General features: G+C 44.3%; 1 protein-coding gene and 1 pseudogene across 8 annotated transcripts in view; one reads left to right on the plus strand and one right to left on the minus strand.

Annotated features, from left to right (window-relative positions):
* Positions 1-13,251, minus strand: part of NUP210L (nucleoporin 210 like) — a 143,259-nt gene extending 130,008 nt beyond the window's left edge. For 6 of the 8 annotated variants that reach the window (XM_035279945.3, XM_035279948.3, XM_035279946.3 and 3 more), the window contains exons 1-2: positions 12,998-13,251; positions 10,502-10,638 (exon numbers count right to left, since the gene is read on the minus strand). In XM_035279945.3, the coding sequence (XP_035135836.3) occupies positions 10,502-10,638; positions 12,998-13,194 (334 nt within the window). In that variant the 5' untranslated portion in view covers positions 13,195-13,251. Of the gene's footprint in view, positions 1-10,501; positions 10,639-12,103; positions 12,480-12,997 lie in introns of all 8 variants that reach the window. The other 2 variants (XM_035279947.3, XM_035279949.3) reach the window with 2 other exon arrangements.
* Positions 8,248-8,739, plus strand: LOC108589033 (large ribosomal subunit protein uL24 pseudogene; annotated as a pseudogene).
* Positions 13,252-14,444: the final 1,193 nt, after the last annotated feature.

The raw sequence follows: 14,444 nt of genomic DNA on the forward strand, positions 1-14,444 counted from the left end.
ACACACACACAAATCACAGTACTAAGATACATGGAAAAACACTAAAATTAGTGGGTAAAACTTCAAGGAGAAACAGGATACATCAAAGTATCTCCCTTAAATATTTATTAGCTATTGCAGTGGTTAATACATGTGTACACATTCTTTGGTACTCCTCCTTCCAAGAGGTAAAGGTTAATTCTCTTTCCTTTATTTTTGTTTCGTTTTTTTAAAAAACAGGGTCTTACTCTGTCACCCAGGCTGGAGAGCGGTGCCACAATCATAGCTCAATGCAGTCTTGAACTCCTGGGCTCAAGTGAGCCTCCCATCTCAGCCTCCTGAGTGGTTGAGATTATAGGCTCATGCCACTGCACCTGGCTAATTTTTAATTTTTTGTAGAGGCAGGGTCTCACTTCGTTGCCCAGGCCTATTTCCCTTCCTTTGAATTGTAGGCTAGGCTTAATGACCACTTTTAATAAATAGCATATGTGAAGGGGAAAATGGTAAGTTCACAGTGGAGAAACCTGACAGATACCACCTTAACCAAGTAGTCAAGGTTAACATCACCAGTGATAAATCATGCTGATATAGGGAACCCCCTAAAATAATGCAATGGGAAGGGCTCTTCAATTTCTATGTGGGTTTTTTTTCCCTCAAAATCTGTAACCCCAGGCTAATCATGAGAAAACATCACATAAACCCAAATTGAGAAACATTCTATAAAACATCTGACCAGTACTCTTAAAAAAAAAAAAAAAAAAAAGGCCAGGCACGGTGGCTCACGCCTATAATCCCAGCACTTTGGGAGGCCGAGGTGGGCAGATCACTAGGTCAAGAGATCAAGACCATCCTGGTGAACGTGGTGAAACCATGTCTCTACTAAAAATACAAAAAAAATTAGCTGGGCATGGTGGCACGCACCTGTAGTCCCAGCTACTTGGGAGGCTGAGGCAGGAGAATTGCTTGAACCTGGGAGGCAGAGGTTGCAGTGAGCCAAGGTCGTGCCACTGCATTCCACCCTGGCACCTGGTGATGGAGTAAGACTGTCTCAAAAAAAAAAAAAGAAAGAAAGAAAGAAAAGAAAGGTCTCTGGAGTGCAGCGGTTCAATCATAGCTCACTGCAGCCTCAAACTCCTGGATTCAAGCAGTCCTCCAGTCCTAGCTAATTTTCTCTCTCTTTTTTTTTTTTTTTTTTTGATAGAGACTTGGTCTTGCTAATGTTGCCCAAGCTGGTCTTGAACCCCTGGGCTCAAGTGTTCCTCTTGCCTCAGCCTCTCAGAGTGCTGAGATTACAGGCCTCCCGAGCTCCTGACCTCGGCCCAAATGTTTTTTTTTTAGATAGAGTCTCTCTCTGTTGCAGGGCAGGAGTGCAATCCAGCTCACTGCAACCTCTGCTTCTGGGGTTCAAGCAATTCTCATGCTTCAGCTTCCAAAGTAGCTGGGATTACAGGCATGCACCACCACACCTGGGTAATTTTTATATTTTGAGTAGAAATGGAATTTTGCCATGTTGTCCAGGCTGGTCTTGAATTTCTGACCTCAAGTGATCTACTTGAGTGCTGGAATTACAGGCGTGAGCCACCACGCCCAGCCCCAACACTCTAAAATTGTCAAGGCTGGGCACGGTGGCTCACACCTGTAATCCCAACATTTTGGGAAGCCAAGGTGGGTGGATCACTAGGTCAGGAGTTTGAGACCAGCCTGGCCAACATTATGAAACTCCATTTGTACTAAAAATACAAAAAATTAGCCAGTCATGGTGGCCCGTGCCTGTAATTCCAGCTACTCAGGAGACTGAGGCAGGAGAACCGCTTGAACCAGGGAGATGGAGGTTGCAGCGAGCCTAGATCGCGCCATTGCACTCCATCCTGGGTGACAGAACAAGACTGTGCCTCAGGAAAAAAAAAAAAAAAAAAAGGCATCAAAAGTGACTGAGAGGCCAGACATAGTGACACCCCATCTCTACGAGAATTAGCTGGGCATTGTGGCGCATGCCTGCAGTCCCACCTACTGGAGAGGTTGGGGTAAGTGGATCACTTGAAACCAGGAAGTGAAGGCTGCAGTGAGCCCAGATCGTGCCAGTGTACTCCAGCCTGGATGACAGAGACAGACTCTGTCTCAAAAGAAAAAAGTGACTGAGAAACTCACAGATTGGAGGAGACAAAGTAAAAATGACAACTTAGTTTAGCAATGTGGTGTCTTTAATTGAATCCCAGAGAAGATTAGTGAAACATTTGAGGAAACTGGGTAAAGAGTATATGGGAACTTTCTGTATTATCTTTACATCTCTTTTATAAATCTAAAATCATTTTTAAATTAAAAAATTTTAAAATTGTTAGCCTTCTACTTGATAAACATTAAATTGACAAACGGAACTCCAAGTTAAAAGAATTAAAGACAAAGACATGGGGTCTATGAACAAAAAAAAACCCAAGACAAGTTGAAACCTCACAGGATCTGCTGGTAGAATTACCACTAAGGAAGTGTTCCAGGATGGCAAAGGAAGGAAGGAAGGGAGGGAGGGTGATCTTAGGTAATGCATAACTACATAATCAGGCACTGAATAATCTACCACTTGTCAAATGAGAAATGAAAGCCCCCCTTTCAGTAGAGAAATGTGTAGTGCAGTGGCAAACAGAAGCAGCTGTGACCTTACATAAAAATATTAAAAGCCTGTGCACACAATGCTTACTCATCTGACTACTTCAACAGCAGAAAACTTATTTTTTTTTCTTTCGGAGAAGGAGTTTCACTCTTGTCACCCAGGCTGGAGTGCAATGGTGCCATCTCGGCTCTCCACAACCTCTGCCTACCAGGTTCAAGCAATTCTCCTGCCTCAGCCTCCCAAGTAGCTGGGATAACAGGCGTCTGCCACCACGCCCAGCTAATTTTTGTATTTTCAGTTCAAATGGGGTTTCACCATGTTGGCCAGACTGGTCTCAAACTCCTGGCTTCAGGTGATCTGCCCACCTTGGCCTCCCAAAGTGCTGGGATTACAGGTTCAAGCCATCGTGCTCAGCCTAGAAAATTTTTCAATACAAGGCCATGACCATTAAAAAAAAAAAAAAACTGCCTGGTGCAATGGCTCACGCCTATAAGCTTTGGGAAGCTGAGGTAGGAGGATTGCTTGAGCCCAGGAGTTCAAGATCAGCCTGAGCAACACAGTGAGACCCGTCCGCCCACCACGCCCCTACAAAAAATAAAAAAACTAGCCAGGCCTGGTGGTACCCCCCTATAGTCCCAGCTACTCAGGAGGCTGAAGTAGGAGGATCACTTAAGCCCAGGAGGCCATGGCTGCAATGAGTCATGTTTGTACCACTGCACTCCAGCCTGAGTGACAGAGTGAAACCCTGTCTCAAAAAATAAAATAAATAATAAATGTAATAAAAATAATTAATTTACAAGTAAACTTAGAATGATTAGGAGAAATATCAAACATTTCACTTTTAAAGTGAAGAGAATACAACTTTATTAAATAACGTAACAGATATTCTTATTTACAGGTCCACATTACTTCAGGTATACTTCAGTTGTCCAAACATTTTCTTCATCCACCCTGTGAGCTTTTTCATCTAAAAGAATGCTCTTCGCCAGATGTGGTGGCTCATGGCTGTAATCCCAGCACTTTGGGAGGCCAAGGTGGGTGGATTGCTTGAGTCCAAGAGTTTGAGACCAGTCTGGGCAACCTGGCAAAACCCCACCTCTACAAAAATACAAAAGTTTAGCGGGGCAAGGCCAGGCATGGTGGCTCACACCTGTAATCCCAGCACTTAGAAAGGCCAAGGTGGGCGGATCACCTGAGGTCGGGAGTTTGAGACCTACCTGACCAACATGGAGAAACCCTGTCTCTACTAAAAATACAAAATTAGCCAGGCATGGTGGTGCGTGCCTGTAATCCCAGCTACTTGTTAGGCTGAGGCAGGAGAATCGTTTGAACCCGGGAGGTGGAGGTTGGGGTGAGCTGATCAAGCCACTGTACTCCAGCCTGGGAAACAAAAGTGAAATGTGAAACTCTGTCTCAAAAAAAAAAAAAAAAAAAAAATTTAGCGGGGCATAGAAGCACACACTTGTAGTCCCAGCTACTCAGAAGGCTGAGGTGGGAGGATCTCTTGAGTCAGAGAACAGAAGAGTGCTGTGAGCTGAGATCACACCACTGCACTCCAGCCTAGGCAACAGAGCAAGACTGTGTTTTTTTTTTTTTAAAAAAAGGGGGTGTCCTATACCGGCAATTTAAAAAAATTGTTTTAATAAAATTATGCTCTCTCCAAACTCCTCTACTTATCTTTTACCTAAGGTTAAAGTCTAGACTTCCCATTATAAAAAGGTATATTTCTATATTTACAAGCTACCACTGGTGGGATACAGAAAACTGGTTGTTGCTTAGAAAATTAGGATTAACAGCTGGCCATGGTGGCTCACACCTATAACCCCAGCATTTTGGGATGCCAAGGTGGGTGCATCACCTGAGGTCAGGAGTTCGAGACCAGCCTGGCCAAAATGGCAAAACCCTGTCTCTACCAAAAATACAAAAATTAGCAGGGCGTGGTGGTGCATGCTTGTAGTCCCAGCTACTTGGGAGGCTAAGGTGGGAGAATCGCTTGAACCTGGGAGGTGGAGATTGCAGTGAGCCAAGGCTGAACAAAATGGCTCACTCCTGTAATCCCAGCAATTTGGGAGGCCAAGGCAGGTGGATCACCTGAGGTGGGGAGTTTGAGACCAGCTTGGACAACACGGTGAAACCCCAACTCTACTAAAAATATAAAAAATCAGCCAGGCGTGGTGAAGGGTGCCTGTAATCCCAGCTACTCTGGAGGCTGAGGAAGGAGAATTGCTTGAACCCGGAAGGTGGAGGTTGCAGTGAGCTGAGATCACGCCAGTACACTCCAGCCTGGGTGACAGAGTGAGATTCAGTCTCCAAAAAAAAAGCCAGAAAACTAGGATTAAAGAAACATGAACTTTTCACTAGATAACCTTTTATATTCTTTGACTGTTTTACCAAGTGGAGGTAACACCTAGTCAAAAAGAAAAAAATTAAAAAGAAATTTAGGCTAGGGCAGTTGTGCTTGCCTGTAGTCCCAGCTACTCAGGAGGCTAAGGTAGGAAGATCCCTTGAGGCCAGGGGTTCCAGGCTGCAGTGCATTATGAAGTAGCCACTGCACTCCATCCTAGCAACACAGCATGACCCTATCTCAGAAAGAAAAGAAAGAAGGAAGAAAACAAAGAAGGAGGGAAGTAAAGAAAGAAAGAAGGGAAAAGGGCCAGATGTGGTGGCTCATGCCTGTAATCCCAGCACTTTAGGAGGCCAAAGCTGGGTTTAGGAGTTCAAGAGGGCAACTTGGGCAACATGGCAAAACCCTGTCAGAAGGAAGGAAGGAAGGAAGGGAGGGAGGGAGGGAGGGAGGGAGGGAGGGAGGGAGGGAGGGAGGGAAGGAGGGAAGGAGGAGAAGAAACAGAGAGGGAAGAGGGAGGAAGAAATCCAGTACTCTTATCATATGCAACTGTCCATCTCAAGCCTCTCACCTCAAGTCCATCCATCATCTCTGTCATAGCCACTTCTTTACTACACTATCACCAAAACCATCATAAACAAAATTCTGTAACAAGCACTTAAATATTAATGGGAAGCTTAAATCTTTTTACCTTTATATATGCCTTATATAGTAGGTAACTCAATAAATATTTGTCCAATGAATTAACAATTTCTCTGAGGCACGCACATCCCTTTTTTTTAGAGACAGAGTCTTGCTCTGTCGCCAGGCTGGAGCGCAGTCGCGAAATATCAGCTCACTGCAACCTGTGCCTCCCGGGTTCAAGTGACTCTTCTGCCTCAGCCTCCCGAGAAGCTGGGACTACAGGTGCGTGCCATCACACCCGACTAATTTTTGTATTTTTAGTAAAGATGGGGTTTCATTATGTTGGCCAGGATGGTCTCCATCTCTTGATCTGGTGATCAGCCTACCTTGGCCTTCCAAAGTGCTAGGATTACAGGCATAAACCACTGCACCAAGCCGCACTTCCCTTTCAAAATGCCCAGTCCCACCCATTTCATATTACTTGCTCCCATTCAGATGCTCCTAGTAGGACACCAAGACTTGTTCTTTCCACTGGGAATCTCTTCTATGTATACAACTGTATTAATAGTAAAATGGGAAAGTTGATCTAAGGATAATTAACTTTGAAAAATGGGTCACAAGTCAGATGAAGTTAAGCTGTGAGCCAGATTTGACATGTTTCCTATTACTTGTGTGAATTTTTTTATATCAGAATGAATTTGTGTAGTTAAAAATGATTACATTTTTAAAATAGTATATGTGACCAGTTTTTTTTTTTTTTTTCTGACTTTGGTATCCTCCTCTATCCTTTGTAGCTACCTTGCATGACATGGTCTTCAAAGATTCTCATGTTTGAGAATTTCATACCGTATTTCACTGATTCTTAGACACTCATTTTTTACCTTTTAACATCTGTGCAATTGGGATTTTTCTTATAATTGATGACATCTTACAAGTGCTCTCAACCAGGCAGTGGTTAAGACATAATTGTCATTGACTGAACATGTGAGAACATTAAGAAGGCCAGTATCAAAATTTGTAGAATAGGTGTTAGTAGCTGGAAAGAAATCTGGTGAACAATAGTAGAGTGGGGGGAAAAGTGATGACTCAGATGTACTAGGAAATGTTCCAAAGCTGGAAACAAGAACGGATTAGTTCTATCTAATTGCAAAGTTCACTTAAGAGCAGGTTTTAGGTGGTTTTTAAAATTCTTTTGTTTATTTATTATTACTGTTTTGTAGAGATGGATTCTATGTTGCAGAGGTCAGGCAGGCTGCGGTGAACTACTGTCATGCCAGTGCACTACAACCTGTGCAACAAAGCGAGATCCCGTCTCTAAAAAAAGAAAATGCTGCCTAATACCCATTTTTTTTTAGATGGAGTCTCCCTCTCTTCCCAGGCTGGAGTGCAATAGCTCAGTCTCAGCTCACCCCAACCTCTGCCTCCCGGGTTCAAGTGATTCTCCTGCCTCAGCCTCCCAAGTAGCTGGGACTACAGGTGTACACACCACCACACCCAGCTAATTTTTTTGTATTTTTAGCAGAACAAGGTTTCACCATGTTGGGTAGGCTGGTCTCAAACTCTTGACCTCAGGTGATCTGCCTGCCTCAGCCTCCCAAAGTGCTGGGATTACAGGTGTGAGCCACTGCATCTGGCCTGTACTTTTTTACTCTTTATGTAAAAAGTAAAGAGTAAACAGCTTTACTCTTGATGACACAGAGAAGAATGCCATGGGGATAAACAAAGACACTGATGATTCCCAATCACGAAGTGATTTTCGGCCAGGCGCAATGGTTCATGCCTGCAATCCCAGCACTTTGGGAGGCTGAGGCGGGCGGAAGTCAGGAGTTCGAGACCAGCCTGATCAACCTGGAAAACCCCCTCTCTACTAAAAAAATACAAAATTAGCCAGGCATGGTGGCACACGCCTATAGTCCCAGCTACTCGGGAGGCTGAGGCAGGAGAATCACTTGAACCCGGGAGGCAGAGGTTGGGGTGAGCTGAGACTGAGCTATTGCACTCCAGCCTGGGCAACAAGAGTGAAACTGTCTCAAAAAAAAAGTGATTTTCATTTTTATTAGGCACCAGAATTATACATAATAACCATATAATTGAATCAAAGAATTCTTTCAGTAGATATAAAGTAAAAATTTCAAGTGGAAAAAAAGTATAGTTTAGTTTGCAATGTTTTTCTTTTTCTTTTTTTTTGTTTTTTGAAATGAAGTCCTGATCTGTCACCAGGCTGGAGTGCATGGCACGATCTCAGCTTATTGCAACATCTGCCTCCCGGGTTCAAGTGATTCTCCTATCTGAGCCTCCCGAGTAGCTGGGATTACAGGCATGCGTCATCACACCTAGCTAATTTAGCATTTTTTAAGTAGAGATGGGGTTTCTCCATATTGGTCAGGCTGGTCTTGAACTCCCGACCTCTGCCACCTTAGGCCTCCCCAACTGCTGGGATTATAGTCGTGAACCGCTGCGCCCAGTCAGCAATGTTTTTCTTTCCTAGTGGTACATAAAGTAATGGTGCGCTTTATAATAGATGGCATCTTCAATCATATGAAATACAGTAAACCAAACATCCTAAGTTCTATTTAATAAACTATTATAGATAAATTAGTTATCAAAATGTTTAATAATAAAAATACTGTAGACTAAATTATCTTTAAAAAAAAACTGCCTTCTTGTGGTCATCACCTAAGCGGGGACTGCCAAAATGAAGTTCAATCCCTTTGTGACTTCCGACGGAAGCAAGAATCGCAAAAGGCATTTCAATGCACATTCCCACATTTGCAGGAAGATTATGTCTTCCCCTCTTTCCAAGGAGCTGAGACAGAAGTACAACGTGCGATCCATGCCCATCCAAAAGGGTGATGAAGTTCAGGTTGTACGAGGACACTATAAAGGTCAGCAGATTGGCAAAGTAGTTCAGGTTTACAGGAAGAAATATGTACTCTATATTGAACGGGTGGAGCGGGAAACGGCTAACGGCACGACTGTCCACATAGGCATTCATCCCAGCAAGGTGGTTATCACTAGGCTAAAACCGGACAGAGACGGCAAAAAGATCCTTGAGCGGAAAGCCAAACCTCACCAAGTAGGAAAGGAAAAGGGCAAATACAAGGAAGAAAAACTTGAGACGATGCAGGAATAAAGTAATCTTATATACAAGCTTTGATTAAAACTTGAAATGAGGAAAGAAAAAAAAAAGCACACATTTAGAAGCCATAGAGATATTTTCAGCCATTAGGCAATATGGCAATGAAATGCCAGAAAATCAGGAATACAAAGACTGCTGTTCTGCTATGTAAACAATACTATTTCCTGAGCTGTTCTAGACTAAAACAGACTAGTTTAGTGCTTCTCAAACTTTAGTATTGGTATGTATGAGAATCTCCTGGAGAGCTTGTTAAAACATAGAACCCTCAAGGCTCACCCTTGAGATTCTAATATAAAAGATAAAAGATGCTTAAAACCTAGATGATGGGTTGATAAGTGCAGCAAACCACCATGGCAAATGTATAAAACCACCATGGCAAATGTATACCTATGTAACAAACCTGCACGTTCTGTATCCCAGAACTTAAAGTACAATTTTTAAAAAAGATAAAAGATGGAGCCTGAGAATTTACATATCTAACAAGCTCCTGTTTGATGCAGGTGATGCTGATACACATTCATAGCCTACACTTTGACAAGTACTAGTTTTTGTACTGCCTTTTGCCTTACTCAAACCAACCTCAGACCTTAACACCTAAGTTGGTTCCAGATGATTCCTTCACTGATTCAAACAACTAGAGTTTCCACGGTCTCAGGTACCACGCCAGGTACTAGATACCAAAGGAAAAAAAAAGTCATTTAATAGGGTGCTACAATTAGGGTGTATATTGCAGGGGTGGTTTTGGTGGGGTTTTTTTTGTTTTTTTTTTTTGAGACAGGGTCTTGCTCTACCACCCAGACTGGAGTGCAATGGTGTGATCATAGCTAAGTGCAGCCTTGATCTTCTGGGCTCAATCCCCCCACCTGAGGAGGGAGGCTCCCATCTGAGCCTCTCAAGTAGCTGAGACTATAGGGGTGCACCACACACCAAGCTATTTTTTTATTTTACTTACTTTTTATTTATTTTTTTTTTTTGAGACGGAGTTTCGCTCTTGTTACCCAGGCTGGAGTGCAATGGCGCGATCTCGGCTCACCGCAAACTCCACCTCCTGGGTTCAAGCAATTCTCCTGCCTCAGCCTCCCAAGTAGCTGGGACTACAGGCACGCGCCACCATGCCCAGCTAATTTTTATATTTTAGTAGAGATGGGGTTTCACTCTGTTGGCCAGGATGGTCTCGATCTCTTGACCTCGTGATCCACCCGCCTCTGCCTCCCAAAGTGCGGGGATTACAGGCGTGAGCCACCGCACCCAGCCTATTTTTTAATTTTTTTGAGACAGAGTCTCGCTCTGTCGCCCAAGCTGAAGTGCAATGGCAAGATCTTGGCTCGTTGCAGCCTCTGCCTCCCAGGTTCAAGCAATTCTTCTGCCACAGCCTCTGGTGTAGCTGGGATTACAGGCACTTGCCACCATGCCCAGCCAATTTTTCTATTTTTAGTAGAGATGATGTTTCACCATGTTAGCCAGGCTGGTCTCAAACTCCTGACCTCAGGTGATCCACCTACCTTGGCCTCCCAAAATGGGGGGGGATTACAGAGGTGAACCACTGCACCTGGGCATAATTTTTTATTTTTTGTAGAGACAGGTCTCACTATGTTACCCAGACTGCTCTTGAAGTCCTGAGCTCAGGCAGTCTTTCTGCCTCAGCCTCCCAAAATGCTGGGATTAAAGGCGTGAGCCACTGCAGCTGGCCAGAAATCCTTTATTCTTCCTCTTATCATTTGAAGCCAATATCATTTGTGTTAACCATCTATACAAAATACCAGATTATTCTACCCCAGATGAAGTGATAGTGTTTTTATTCTCAACATACCTATTTCTCGAGCAAGAATAATACTGCTGAGGCGTATTGGTTCGGTAGATTCTGCAATGAGTACTGCTTTTTGGGAACACAAGGTGCCATTTTCATATAAAGGTTCAACAGTAACTGCATCATGATGGGTGGAATGCCTGCCAGAACAAAACTCTTAAGAGTATGAAATACGTAGATTAAAATTAACTTTTGTTGGAACATAGATTCTCATACTTCTCCCATGTTACATACTACCAGGTATATGTAAATGACACTTTTTAAAGCAGAACCATTGCTTAGGGATACAAGAAATTAGAGTGAGAGATAGGCCAAGGATGGTGGCTCACGACTGTAATTTCAGCACTTTGGGAAGCCAAGGCGGGTGGACCACCTGAGGTCAGGAGTTTGAGACCAGCTGGACCAACAGGGAAAAACCCGTCTCTACTAAAAATACAAAAATTAGCTGGGCATGGTGGCACACGCCTGTAATCCTAGCTACTCAGGAGTCTGAGGCACAAGAATTGCTTGAACCCAGGAGGCAGAGGTTGTAGTGAGCTGAGATGGTGCCACTGCACACCAGCCTGGGCAACAAGAGCTGAAACTCCACCTCAAAAAAAAAAAAAGAATTTGAGAAATTGATCAGAACTTTCCCAATGATCCCTTGAGCAAAGGCTCAGAAATATCCCTCCCTCAATAATTTTTTTAAAAAGATTGTTGGCCTGGCTCGGTGGCTCATGCCTATAATTCCAGCACTTTGGGAGGCGAAGGCGGGTGGATCACAAGGTCAGACGGTCGAGATCAGCCTGGCCAATATAGTGAAACCCCATTTCTACTAAAAATACACACACACACACAAAAAGATTGTCATATTCTTCCCTCAGTGTGCAGAAATAGGACTGGCGTCTTTCCAGGAAGGAGGTGGGACTTTCTCATACGCTGAGGAAAGTTTCCTTCAATCCCCAGGCTGCTGATATCTAGCATGGAAAAATTACCTAAATTATGAGGTATGAGTCCAACTCAAAATACCAAAAAATTTCATAAATGTTTTTATTTTTATTATGTTTTTGAGACAGTCTCACTTTGTCCCCCAAACTGGAGTGCAGGGGGGTGATCTGGCTCACTGCAACTTTGCCCCCTTGGTTCCAGCGATTCTCCTGCCTTACGCTCCTGAGTAGCTGAGATTACAGGCCCGTGCCACCATGCCCGGCTAATTTTTATATTTTTGGTAGAGACAGGGTTTCATCATGTTGGCCATGCTGGTCTCAAACTCCTAACCTCGTGATCCACCCACCTGGGCCTCCCAAAGTGCTAGGATTACAGGTGTGGGCCACTGTATCCGGACGAATGTTTTTATTTTTAAATAGAGACATCTCACTATGTTGATCAGGCTGGTCTCAAACTCCTGGCCTCAAGCAATCCTCCTGCCTTGGCCTCCCAACGTGCTGGGATTGCATGCGTGGGCCACCATGCCTGGCCTCAGGATTATTTTTGGAGGGATAGAAGGAATGGCTTTCAATGCTGGAAAGATGCCTTGCATCACCATCAGTCAGGAAACATAAACATCACACTGAATCATCTTTACAAGCCCACTAAATGAGAGGTGAATTTATGCTCTGAACAAACCTCATTGCTTCTCCTAGGAAATGGCAAAAGGATATCTACTCCATTTAGGATGAATGCACTGGCCTCCTGAAGCTCATTTCAGTTAGGTTCTCCCACACCTTAGGCAACCACATAACCCATGATTGGGTCCTCTCACACCAGAAAATCACGTCTCTTCATCTTCAGTCAGAAAGTCATTATCCCAGACTTGTGTGTACCCCCTTGTCCTCTTCCTTCAAGTGGGTACCCTTTTATAAATGGGACAATTTTGATAATAAAGACAGATCTCATCTCCACCCAAGATGAATCCTCATATTCCCAGAAGTTTACGCTTCATTGTCTCTGGGCCTCACTTTCCTCGTCTGTGAAATGGAGTCATAGTACTCACTTCACGAGGCTGTAAACAGTGAATGAGTTAACACAGAGTACTTAGTTAACACTCAATACTTGGCTGTTGTGTTTTAAGTCCTCCTCAGATTGAACAGCTCACCTGTAGTTAGTGGGGACCCTCACACCCCAAGTCTTCCTGCTTACAGAAATGTCCTCAGATATCGGGAACTTCCTTACTGGTTGTTTACTTTGGCCTCCCACTCAGGGCTTCCCTTTACCCTGACGGCCACTCATAGTGACCGCCCCTTCCCAACACACACAGAGAGGCCAGTCCCACAACCCGAGAATCCCTCACACGTCTGGAAGATCGTCACACCCCTGGAGGATATCCCACGAGTAGGATACGCCACGCCCAAGGGTCTGCCCCCCACACCCCCCCCACTGACACCACACTCTCCTCCCCTACAGGCTAGGTCCCTTCACGCGGGCCCACACGGTATTCCCGGGTGATCTTACAGAGGGTACCCCTCTCACCCCTACTGGATGATGTGAGGGTTCATTTCCTTGTGACCCACCACCCCTCACCAAGTGTAGCAGCCCCGCTGGGCCTCCAGCAGGAAAGGCTCCCGGCCTGACTCCCGGCTGAAGGGCAGCAACACCTGTGGCACGTTAAGTTTGTAGGCCAGGGTCCCAGGCAAAACCAGAAACAACAGGAGGCAGCGTAGAGGCAAGAAAAAGAGCCCGAAGCCTCGGCGTCTAGAGGACGCCGGACAGCCAGACATGGCAACTGCCAAGTCTCGGGTTCCCGCTCAACTCAGGCCGCGCCCACAGCTCCATCTGCCAATCTACAGGTGTGACGTCAGCAGAGGGGGTGGGACCTGCTTCTTGCTCGGAATTGTGGGCATTTTTAAAGGCAGTCCTTCAGCAAGCCAATAAAATGGAAACTTTTGGCACAAACCCAGCTAAAACACCTCAAACCCTCTTAAAGGGCTTTCCTAAATAATGGATGGCAGATCTTTTCAACAGTAAGGAACAAGCAGAAAAGTCTAAAAAAAACTTCGGCCTCCCGAGTAGCTGGGATTACAGGCGTGAGCCACTGCACCCGGACAGTACTTTAATTTCTTCCAGTCTTATTTCTTCTGTTGCACACCGTTTGGCTCAACATCACACCCCACGCCCGACAAAAAAGCTTTTTGCAATGATTTCCAGTCAGCATTGGCCCATGCGTATAAATGGAAAATTGTGCAGTCTCTGGGATAAACGGCTGGACTTTGTCAAAGGAACCGTGTAATTTAACTAGAAGATTCGCATCCGGCCTCCAGGCCACAGTGCAGGAAACAACGGACACTGGCCTCTCAAAGGCAGCTTTGAAAGTTGTCCACTCATACAGCCCGCCTCTAAGCAGATACTCTGAGAGCACTTCTTGTTAACTTTTCTCCAAATATCCAAACAGAATATTATAACTCAAAGGCTGTTTCACAGTACAGTTGGTTAAAACCATACATTTATAGTAGTGACCAGCATCATATATTGTTTTAAAGACCATAATAAATCCATAGCTTATAAGAATTAATATGGGTGGATCATGAGGTCAAGAGATCGAGACCATCCTGGTCAACATGGTGAAACCCCGTCTTTACTAAAAATACAAAAATTAGCTGGGCATGGTGGCGCGCGCCTGTAGTCCCAGCTACTCAGGAGGCTGAGGCAGGAGAATTGCCTGAACCCAGGAGGCGGAGGTTGCGGTGAGCCGAGATCGCGCCATTGCACTCCAGCCTGGGTCACCAGAGCAAAACTCCGTCTCAAAAAAAAAAAAAAAAAAAAGATTTAATATGGTTGTGAAGCAAAACATATAGTTCAACCGTAGATGCCAGTGTTAACCTATAAAAGATCCGATACATTAAGTATTCTAATCTTCGTTTACTCTGACAATATTTACCTTCATTTTACAGATGATGAAACTAAACATTTGCTCTACATTAAATCTTGTTGCTACCACCCACAAAAATGCGGATTTTTTTTTTTTAAAAAC

This window comes from Callithrix jacchus, chromosome 18, assembly GCF_049354715.1.
Source record: "Callithrix jacchus isolate 240 chromosome 18, calJac240_pri, whole genome shotgun sequence".
In the NCBI taxonomy this organism is placed as follows: domain Eukaryota; kingdom Metazoa; phylum Chordata; class Mammalia; order Primates; family Cebidae; genus Callithrix; species Callithrix jacchus.